This window comes from Myxine glutinosa, chromosome 2, assembly GCF_964187855.1.
Source record: "Myxine glutinosa chromosome 2, kmMyxGlut1.1, whole genome shotgun sequence".
Lineage (NCBI taxonomy): Eukaryota > Metazoa > Chordata > Myxini > Myxiniformes > Myxinidae > Myxine > Myxine glutinosa.
The window spans coordinates 227,383,440-227,395,457 of record NC_136262.1 but is presented as its reverse complement, the minus strand read 5'-3'; the positions used below and the strand labels follow the sequence as shown (position 1 = coordinate 227,395,457).

At 42.1% G+C, this 12,018-nt stretch overlaps 1 protein-coding gene across 1 annotated transcript in view; it reads right to left on the bottom strand.

The window, feature by feature from the left end:
* The window catches only part of LOC137420765 (neogenin), a 594,601-nt gene that overhangs the window by 132,617 nt on the left and 449,966 nt on the right, over positions 1-12,018 (bottom strand). Inside the window, exons 9-12 of the mRNA XM_078772332.1 lie at positions 5,087-5,238; positions 4,289-4,443; positions 1,627-1,765; positions 1,189-1,238 (exon numbers count right to left, since the gene is read on the bottom strand). Of these exons, the coding sequence (XP_078628458.1) occupies positions 1,189-1,238; positions 1,627-1,765; positions 4,289-4,443; positions 5,087-5,238 (496 nt within the window). The remainder of the gene's footprint in view (positions 1-1,188; positions 1,239-1,626; positions 1,766-4,288; positions 4,444-5,086; positions 5,239-12,018) is intronic.

The window sequence follows — 12,018 nt, the reverse complement described above, 5'->3', positions numbered from 1 at the left end:
GGGAAGGTTGCTAAGACGGCCACCAAATCTCTTACTATAATAAGAACTCAGTCACCTTATTAAAGTAGAAACTCAGTATGGCAAAGCATTTTGCTGTTAATAACATAATATATTAGTCTGTCTGTTGGGGTAGGAGGGAGAGGGTGGGAGTGAGTGGTGAATATTTATTGGTGCATAAATTACTTTCTAAATGAGATTTGTTTATATAATGAACATTTACAATAAATGATTGCAACAGACTTTTGCAACAACAACAACTTTTGAATAAACAAATGGGGCAAAAACAAAAATGAAGACAAACATTTTCACCTGAACATTGCAAGAGCATCACAATGTGATTTCTTAAACAGTGTCATGCCAATTCGACTATGAACATATCTGTGGACCATGCACAAAGAAAACTATTAATTCTTCTTATGTCACACATGCAATTAATATTATGTATGTATATATTTATATAAATGTACATATGATGAGACTTTGATGTTTTTAATATATATACTGTACATGAATTAACCAAAAAACAAACTGCCTTATGATATGCATTATGATATATCATGATCAATAAAATTTATTTCAAAAATGACAAATTATAAAGTGCATTTCCAAGACTGTGCCACAGCACATTGCGCACTTGTTCAATCAATGTATCAAAAAGGGCAGACGAAAATTTGACGCAATGATAACTCCAACTGGCTTTGTTGCGATGTGCAATTTGTGAGCAGCTACAAGAATATGACTGCAATTACTGTTTATTTCTCCCGTTTACAAGTTCCAGTTCCACCTCTTTACATTTGTCTTCAACTTAGAATCGAAACATGAACTCTGCCTATTGACATTGCCTTAAAATCTATCAGAATGTGAACAATCGTTTTATTTTACAACTTTTGATTTTATTAGCATAAAAACTACTGTGGCTGAAAACAGCTTCAACTAGATGGTATTCATAGAATAGTTACCCTGCGCAGTCAACTTGGTGCGAGCCAACTCTTCTATTTTTGAACGTTTTTTTTTTATCCAATATGGCTGCCAGACCACATGAGCGATGACATCATAAATTTATATTCTCTAATATAATTGTTGCATAGATCACGCTCAATACATTTCAAACTGATCAGACTAAGCAGAAGGTAACCTCCAAAAGATGGAACAGGGTTGGAGAGGGGTTGGATAGAGAAATAAAATTACCTGTGCGTTCACCACCTCAACCACGACACCTTGAGGAGGGGCACTGGGAACTGTGAGGGAACATAATATGATTAATTGCAGATGAGAAAAATGCTGAAATGAAAGTCTAATATATTACACATTCTTAAAAAACATCTTCCTCATATGTACTCGTATTTTCTTGTACGCTAATACGTTCATTTGATGAGTTTTATGTAAGACTGAAAAAACAACCTCAAATTTTAGCTCTTTATACGAGCCTCGACTTGGTATTCAAAATTTTTTGTAAATTGTGTTTGGAAAAAAAAAGCCACAAAAACACAATTGACGATCACAAAAACAAAAGTGAAACAAACAGACTTATTATGAACAATTCCAGACAAACACTAAGCATTAAAAAAAATTCATTACTCATGTGATTGATGAGGAAAACTGATTGCTTGAAAACATGAAACATACCATCAGAAAGTGTCCGCACATCGACTTCAACTGAGGATGTGCCAGGACCATTTGTATTATAAGCCACGACCCAGAAACCATATTGTGTGAACTTCTTGAGACCATCCTTTAGATATGACAGACCTTTGATGTCTACAGTCTAGCAGGATATGGAGGGGTGAGAAAGATGAAAACAAGAAGCATTAATGTGGTGTTAAAGAATCACAGGTTTGAGTTTAAAAACTGCCGTCATCAAGACAAAAGCCAAATGTCTCCATTATTTCTATACGTGGGCCAAGGTCCATTATAAAGAGCTAAACAATGAGACTCTATACATATCTGGTCTCCAGCTGGGACATGTCAAGAGCAAGTGAGGCAACGGTAGATTGAACCAAGACAAAGTACAGCTGTGACTGTGCCAAAGCCCCAGTTACCAGAAGCAAGCATTGTATTATTATCTGGTAACAATATGCTGCAAATATTTCAATAAAAGGGCTAATCCTCAAATTATATACGCACTGGGTTTGGTAAGATAGGCAACAAAAGGGATGGTAGGATCGTTAAAAGGGAAGGTTGGTGGTGGTTGAAGTATTGGTGGAGGGAGGGGTACAATAAATGAGTCGTATGAATGGTAAGGATGATAAAAGCAGAATAAGTGAGAATGTATGAGACCATATGAAGTCTGGTGTACCAGAGGAGGAGGGAAGAGTGATTGTTCGTCAAAATTCGAACATTTCTTTCTACCTAATATGTACAATAGATGGCTTCAAAATTGTTTTTTAAGTCAGAAGAAATTTGCAGATGAAACCGAATAATGATGAGTTTATGTTATCGCATGCAATAAAAAGTTTAGCTCCAAACTCAGCGAGGCAAGAGCCATTCAAGGCAGCTCTTATGAAGGATTGAGAAGCAGAATTACACAAAAAATGTTATGAGCATTTCCTAAATCAAGCAAAATGCACATCAACATCGTGGTATTTTAACACTTCAAACGGAATGATTTAAAAGTCGGTGTGTTCCTTGTATGGTACTAATGTATTCTCTACATCATTGCATCAATAACATCATAACTATAAATGCACAAAGTTAATTTATGCAGGTCTATTTTTTTTATTTTTTTTTTAACTATTGAAATATGTTTAGAAAACTGTAGACTTATTTATAAAGATTTGACGTTCAAATGAAGGTTGACAAAATATATATATAATTTTTAAATCGTATCCTGTTTACAATGTTTACTTTTTTTCTTGTATACAAGATCGAGGCTCGTGAAAGAGCTACTTGCTTGTTATCACAAGGTGTTGGCCTAATGGTTAGGGCGGTGGGCTTGGGATCCTGAGTTTGAATCCCGTTGAATTAATGCCAGGTGGGGTTGACTCAGCCTGTCATCCTTCTGAGGTCGGCAAAATGAGTACCAGATAACTGGTTAGAGAGAGGCATTGCACCAGCGGCAGACGTGCCTACAGAAAAATGATGCAAACAGCAGCCAGGTGGCTGCACACGAACCACCCACCACTTGCTTGTTTATTTCTAACACTTTAACAGAATTTATCTCAAATATTTTAATCGTCAGTGAGGCTGTAAAGCCTTAATGTCAGTAATCGATGATGAAAACTTAAGCAAAGACCCAGTTACCTGTTGCAAAGTAAAAAATGTAAAATTGTGATTCTTTAAAAATATAAAATTTTAATTTTTGTACATTCATTCCAGAGAAAAACCTGAGACCCTTGCACCGTTTGGAACACATGAAACAGTCCGCAGGTGCCCGATCAGCAGACTCCTGACACTATCTGGGAACTTTCACGCCGGCAAGGCCGCCCTAGCCTGATGGGAATCACCCCGACTACAATTAACTACTCACCCATAATAATTGTCTGGCAAAAGGTCAAGGTTTATTTAATCGTCGTGTCCATGGCCTTTGGTTGAGAGATTTAAACCCAACGTTTAATGTTCTTTAAATTATTTTTACAAAAGAGAATGAATAACTCCCTCTTGGAAAACCTTTATGCCTTTTACGAACACATTATGAGACCAATCTAAACCCAAACCTAAGCAACAATAAATGTTCTCAAGTTATTTTTGTTATTAATAACATGCTTCATATACATATTTCTTGGAGATGCGCATGTTTCGGTGGATGTGCGGAGTATCGTTGAGAGAGAGGAAGACAAATGATGAATTGCGAAAGATGATGGGAATAGAGCCTGTGATTGATGCTGTGAAGAGAAACAGGTTGAGATGGTTTGGTCATGTGTTGAGGAAGGATGAAAGTGACTGGTTGAGAAGAGTGATGGAAATGAATGTAGAAGGAAGTAGAGGACGGGGAAGACCGAGAAAGACTTGGCTAAATGTGGTGGAAGAAGAAATGCGGGCAAGGGGGTTAACAAGGAGAGATGCAGAAAATAGGGCAAAATGGAGAAGATTGTCATGGGGACTGCAAGGCTAACCCCCGCTCTAGCAGGGAAAATGGCCTAAACTGCCTGTTGTTGTTGTTGTATATGCATAAGTGAGCAAACCTAGAAAGCGGCCGGTTCAGTTTTTGAAGAATTATTTTTTCAAGACAAGCGGTTCAATAATTTTTTTTGGAAAGCAGCCGAGCAATTGAATTCTTTTTTTATTATCTTGTGCAAAATACACCATTAAAGGTCCATGAAGGACAATATGAGATGTTATGGAGAAGGACCTGCTCTGTAGCTCTATCGGTCTCTTTCTCCATGTAAGACAGCTTGTAGCGGAGAATAGAGCCAAATGTCCTCAACGGTGGCTCCCAAGTAATGTTGACAGCGGTTGGAGATACAGCAAAAGCTTGCAGGCCCATTACAAGACTAGGAACTTGTACTGCATACAGAACACACGTGTTGACAGGCAATCATCATCACTCGGTGGTCATTGTGCAAATGCACCGTCTGTGATTATGAAATCCATAATCGCTACGACGGACTGCATAATCAACACGGTTTCCAACCGTAGAGTGAGTCATTTCCACTTAACCATTATCTCTCTCGTGCCTCTGTGACAGAACACATTCTTTTGTCATCACAGATTAGTGCCATCACAGATAGGCCTCTAATGCAAAACATGCCACAAAAGGTCATTTTGACAAAAGCGAAACCAAAATAAATCTATCCTAGAGGTCAACTGGTGCATACAATTAAGCATGTGTGGAGATCAAATGAAGGCTCGTCCTCATAATGATAATTTCCTCAATGAACACTTTAAGTGCCAAGCATGACATGACCATCTCTCCTCATTTGACAATTACATAAGGTGGCTTTTCCACAGGTTCATTGTCTGTTCTGTCAACGTAAGGCATTTTAAGAGATGGAGAACAAAAGAAAAACAGTAAATTTAGAGAAGTGTAACGTAAGCACAATGTGGCCGGAGAGATGTGAGCAGCAAATGTAGGAACAATGTATACTCGTGTACAGTTTGATGTGAGCGGTGTGTGCTCTTAGAACAACCCACCAGGATGCAAGCTTACCTTCATCCTGCATGACCACCTGCAGCCTACGTGAGCGCATCCCGATGCCATGCATGGTCCGTGTGGCTATACGGAAAGTATAGCTATTGCCAGGCTGTAATCCCTGTACTGTGGCTTGCAATGCATCACCGGCTGTCTCCACAACTCGCTCTCTACACACGATAGGTGGCACATTGGAGAATAGCAATGATGCAGAGTAAAGGTCAATAAAGCCGCCGCAGGCTGTTTACAATATCCACAAAGGGGCAGCTGGACATTTAGCTTCAAATTATGTCCAACTGGGCTGACCGCCAATTTCGTGGATATGTGCGATTCGACAATGAAAACCATTCGCGGCCAATGAAATTATAAATCGACTTGGATTGGAAAATTGTGAAAGAACATTCAAAATCAATAAATGCTGGAGTAACCATGCAAACAAAAAACGAGCACAAAAGGCCAAAACATTCAATTCAGTGATGATTTCAATTGTGCAACTCATCTGAATGAGAAAGGAGCAAAATACTTTCCAAAAATGGACAACGTCTCCCTTTCTAGCACGGAAGATAAATGAGTGGGTGTTTTCAATGACAGCTATATGCAGGCATTTGCTCCCATTCATTTATTATATTGCATTCAATTGCTTTTCTGTTGTGTGGAGTATGATAGATATGCTGATGGAGAAAACAAAAATCAACTGCAACCAAAGCTTGTGCCTGCGAGCCTGTGAAATCCATCTGCAGTCTAAAAATGAACGCATCACATGTGCCGGGGTATCAAATGATTGATGATTGTCTGGCATTATTTGGTCACCTTTGAAACAATTTGGAGGAATATTTTAATTACAGGGACAATAGCCACACACTGCAGATAATTTATCAGTGCAACCTTCTCCACGCTGTCGTTAAACTGCACTGATGTTAATTGATTATTACACAATAAATGAAGGGTAACACGTCAGCATTATCATAACAGAGAAGAAGGCCAAATAAATGTATATGGCACTAATTAATCATCACTGGAAACCCACTGTTTCAATATATTGAGAGGGGGTGGGGATTCATCACAAAGAATCTTTAACACCAGCATCATAACCTTTTAGGGATTACTTTCATACTTTAAAAACATGTTCAGATATAATTTCATGAAAAGGAAATTGCAATCCAATGGGCTGATGAAGGATAAAAAATTAGAATATGTAAATTTAGATCCCCATTGTCAATATTTATGAGCAATATGGTAAAAGGAGAAGAGGAAGAAAAATATGCATCAAATATTGTTGAGCGATTGATGTGCTCACGTGTGTGATTCATGTTATTGAAGATTTTCCAGCTGTAATTACAACAAATGGAATGCTAAATTCCTAAATCGAAATCTGTGAATCCTAAATTCGAAATCTAAATCATAAAAAAAAGTTTTATATGAAGTTCCTATCTACACACAATGTTCACAAAGCTCAGATCCCAGGTTGAAATCCCATGTATTCTGTTGATTTGTCTATTATCTCATACACAGTATATAATGTGTATATATATATATATATATATATATATATATATATATATATATATATATATATATATATATATATATATATATACACACACAGTATATATATATATATAAAGACATATGTGGGAAAGTTACATGCCCAGACCAGGAATCGAACCCAAGTCCTCTGGTGAACAGTACCAGTGTCCTACAATCTGAGCTATCTGGACGAGCCCTGAGCACTGTTACGATTCACAAGAAGACCTGTTTTTGATTCCCGATCTGGGCATGTAATTTTCCCACATATGTCAATTAATGAATTACAATACTGTTCAAATATACATATATACATACTGTATGTATATATATATATATATAATTATATATATATATATATATATATATATATATATATATATAGTTGCGGTTTTGAGTCTGTCAAGTGAGTTTAATAAAGGTTAAAGTCTGTCCCCCATATTTAGTCACACAAGTAACATGTAGCCTCGCAATAGTATAGTTATGTCTTAGTATTTGTGAGCTTAGTTCCTTTCCTTCGTTAGTTCTGCGTTGAGTAGGAGCCAGGGAAATAGGCCCAACTGCCACCGATCATCCTACGTCCGTAGCCTCAATCCCTTTTGCGTTAACGTTTTTTTTTTTTTTGTTTTTTTTTTTTTTTGTATACAAGATCGAGGCTCGTGAAAGAGCTAACATTAATCACACAAAAAGACAAACCGACACACAAAACACAAAAAACAAGGGGAGCGGCAGACAAGATGGGGAGAGAGGGGGAAGGACACAAAAGAGAGGGGGAAGAGGGGGAAGGACACAAACACAACATTTGAGAGCAGGGACATCGGGAGGACTTGGGGGGAGGTGGGAGAGGATTAAAACATATGAACACTGCAAGGACTCTGGGGTGAATTACCGGGGGTAGAAAAGATCAAGGTTTTCGATGGGGGACGATAAGAGATGGTGGTGAACAGCTGTTTTAACGACCTGGAGGGAGGAGTGGGATTGAAGGGAGTGGGGGAGTTTGTTCCAGAGGCGGGAGAAAAGGGGAATGAAAGAGTGAAGGTGAGCAGAGAGCCTAGACTTTGGCAGTTTAACCATAAGAGGGTTGCAGGCAGATCTTGTGCGACCTGAAGGAATATTGGGGGGACAGAGCACAGAGAGAGCTGGGGGAGCAAGGCCGGAGAGGAGTCGGTAGAAGACAGAAAGACCACCAACCTGCCTGCGGTGAGTGAGTGAAAGGCCCTCGGCGTTGACTACATCGCAGGAGATTCCAATGATTCTGAAAGCTTTGGCCTCAACAGCGTGAAGCCGAGCAAGGTGTGAGGCAGGAGCACCAGCCCAGAGGGGGGAACAGTATTCCATTGAGCTGCGGATGAAAGCCTTGTATGTGGTGAGGAGCTCAGGTGTGCCAAGGAAGGACTTCGCACGACGGAGGATGCCCAGTCGGCGACTGGCTTTGGAGGCCAGCTTGGAAATGTGGTTTTCCCAAGAAAGATCATGGCAGATAGTGAGACCCAAAAGCTTGAGCGACAGAACTTCTTGGAGAGGATTGTTGAGAAAGTAGATGGGAGGGTTGTCCAGTCGGTCCTTTCGGAGAGACATTGTAAGAGTGTGAGATTTGTCAGGATTGAAAGACATGTTCCACTTGTTTGACCAGTCTGTGATTTTGTCCAGGTCTGCAGAGAGTGAGGAGGCTGCAGACTGCCGATCTGAGGGATGAGGAATGGAGCGACAGAGAGTAGAGTCGTCAGCAAAGAGATAGAGAGGATTTTCAAGAGAGTCAGAGAGATCATTGATGAAGACCAGAAAAAGCACAGGGAACTCCAGCCTTGGGGAACTCCAGCCTGAACAGGAAGAGGAGATGAGAGAAACCCATTCAGGGCCACACGTTGACTACGACCAGAGAGGAAGTCCACCAGCCATGCGTGGAGATTTCCATGGATACCAAAGGAGCAGAGTTTGGAGAGCAGAGCAGGGTGCCAGACCGTATCGAAGGCATGTGCAATGTCAAGGGAGACAGCTCTAATTTCCTGTTTGGCGTTGAGGACCTCCATCCATTGTTGAGAAAGCAGAAGCAGCATGTCCAGAGTAGAGTGACCAGGTCTGAAACCAAATTGATGATTAGAGATCAAGCCATTGGAGAAGAGGAAAGATTTAATATCTGAAGCAATGATGGATTCCATGACTTTGCTGATAATTGGGAGAAGGCTGATTGGTCTGTAGTTGCTGGGATCTGTTTTTGCACCTTTTTTGTGCAAAGCGGTGATGTTGGCTGATTTCCAAGCAGATGGCAGATGACCTTGAGCAAAAGAGACGGTGAAGAGAACAGAAAGAGGGAGTGAAAGAGCAGAAGAACATGATTTTAGGACCCGTGGGCTGATGCCGTCAGGACCAGTTGCAGAATCAGAGTCGAGGGTTGACAGAAACTTTTCCACCTTGTCAGGAGGAAAGGACACAGAGTCCAGGAGCAGCTGGGTACGACTGGGTACGGTGGGTACAGAGAGGGATGGGTTTGGGACACAAGATTTAGAGGCAAACACAGAGTTGAGGCATTCAGCTTTTTCACGTGCGGAGTCAGCCGTTAAGCCATTTGAGGTGAGGGAGGGGATGGAGGGGGAACAAACACCAGAAACAGATTTGACCAGACGCCACCAGGATTTGGAAGAGGGAGACAGATAAGAGAGTTCGGTCTTGAGAATGGTGAGATATTGTTTCCTGGCTCTCCTGAGGGTGGACACACACTTGTTTCGGGCTTTGTGAAAGGAAATGAGATTTCCTTCCGTTGGATTTGCTTTCCAGGAGACGAAAGCAATTTGTTTCAGGGCAACAGCCTCACCACAAGATTCCGTGTACCATGGACGGGAGGAAGGGTATGACAACTGAAGACGAGATGGTATAAATCTGTGCATGAGAGAGAGCAATTTACTTTGAAAGAATTCCCAGGATGAGTTGATGTCAGAGGCAGTAGAGATGGGAGACCAGTCCAGATGATTGATGGCTGCTTGAAGACCGTGCCAGTTGGCCTGAGTGAAATGCCAGACTCGTCGACGCTGAGGAGGCTCTCTGAGAATGGTCAGAGAGATGTCCACTTTGACAAGCACATGATCAGATGAGCCGATTGGAGCAGAAGAAGAGCAGCAGACATTTTCAGGGAAGTTTGTCATAACCAAATCCAGAAGAGAAGATGCTCCGTTGACTGAGATCCGGGTCGGGAAATTGACAGATTGTGTCAGTCCCAGTGAGTCGCAGAAGTCCTTTGCTGAAGAGCCATGGCTGGTGAGAGAGGTACCCACACCCAGCCAACTGGCATGGTGACAATTGAAATCACCACATATGAGGAAGAGAGAGTTGGGATGGGTAGATAGAAGTTGGTCCATATTATCAGACAGTGAGATGTAGATGGAGTCATCGCTGATTGGTGAACGGTACAACACACATATGAACAAAAGGTGGGAGCGAAGGGGAAGCCGTAGCCAAAGGTATTCCTGGGGGTGAGGTGGAGAGAGGGCAGTGGAGGGCGAGTGAGGAAGAGAGTTTTTTTATAAAGATAGCAACCCCACCTCCAGGACGAGGCTCAGGTCTATCATACCGGAGGAGGGAGTAACCTGGGAGAGATACCAAGGCATCAGAGACATCATGAAGGAGGAAAGTTTCTGTTAAGCAGATCACATCTGGTTTGTCAGAAGCAACCTGTATGGAGAGGTCAGTCAAGTTTGAGCGAAGGCCCCGGATGTTTGAGGTCCATACCGTTAATGAAGAGGAAGGGGGAGCATCGGGTCCAGAACAGGGGGGGGGGAGGCGTAGGGTAAGATGTGGAAGAGGAGGAAGAGGTAGGGAGAGCTGTTGAAGGTGTGTCAGAGATTTCAGAATAGCTTGGAGAAAGGGAAGAATGGGGCGGACAAAAGGTTTGATGGAGATTGGGTGAGGCACAGTGAGGTGTTATTTGAGGAGGGGGAAGAGCAAGGCAGAAGGTTTGGGGAGATGAAGGTGAAAGTTGGAAGGAGGAAGAAGCAGGGAGGATGCTTTGAGGAGGAGGGGTGAGAGGGGAGTCTAGGAGGGGAGGAGCGAGGGAGAGTCTCGGAGGGGAGGGGTGTGGGAGGAGTTTAGGAGGGAGGGGAGGGAAGGGGCAAGGGGGGAGATTTGAAAGGGATGGGTGATGGGGAGGATTTAGAGGGGAGGGGTGAGATTGGATTTTGAAAAGTGTACGATTCATGGGAAACGAACATTTTTTGCAAAATGAGTTTGAGACCTTCGAGTCAAAAATACATTTGAGGACACTGGAGGAGGGATGGAGTTCTGGATAGTTTAGGGAATGTAGAAAGGAGGAACTGTAAGAGATGGTATTACATATATTTTTTGGAATGAATAGATTTGGTGAGCAAGACGAAAGCATCCTTTTGTAGGAAAAGAAGAAAAGGGTGTTATAATATATGAGAGAAAATAGTTGTTCAGGGGAGAGATTATACATTTCTTACCGCGTGATCGCGAACGAAGAATGAACGAACAAAAAGAACAAGAAATAAACGAATAAGACCTGGGAAGGAAAAAAAAATTTTGGGGTTTTTTTTTTGTTGTTGTTGTGAGTACAGATATTAAACAAGGAGGTACGGGGTGAACGACTGGTACGAAACAGAGGACGAAAATAATTTCAGCGCATTCGACGAATCGCTGAGAGAAAAACAAACCACAAGGTCGGAGACGGTATGGTAGTCTAAGCCTACGAGTACTAGGCCGCAGAATACTCGATACCATTAACCGACGATTGTGTATACATGTACGAAAAATTAGCACCGAAAATTTTCCAAAAGATACGCTATAGGTACATACACCGAAAGATAGATACAGTCTCGACAAAAACACAATTGAGAAATATAACTTAGCTTCGAAAGCATGAGCGCATGGAGCAGCTTCGAAAAGATGTGACCTCGCCGTGATCTCGCGAGATCTCCCTCGCGAGATCTCCCTCGCGAGACTCGCAGAGGAACGTTGGTTCATATTGGGCGAGTTAACACGAGGCAGGCAGAGGAGGATCGGGGCGGAGCGGCAGAAGCAATGACGGTAAGCACGAGCCGCCAATCAGAGCTCGAGGGTGGTGGCGGCGGCATGGCGTCGGTGGGGCGTGGTGAGAAGAGTCGGGTGAGTTCCAGAAGGTTCGGGGGGCGTAGCTATAAGAACCGATGCGCAAAAGCCCTCAACAGGACTTGACTTGCTACGAGAGAGAGAGATAAAAGGACTCGCAGAGGAACGCCGGATAAGCGAGAGAGGACTTGCGCGTGGAACACTGATAACGACAGGACTCGCAGAGGAGAGAGAGAGAGACAAAAGGACTGCTGCCTGATGAACTTGTCCATTGCACGAGAACGCGCGCGCTAACCAACACCAAGTGTATTGAAGAAGAGGAGTTGGTCGCTACATATACGCGGGTGCAAACAGACGCGCTTATGAACGAA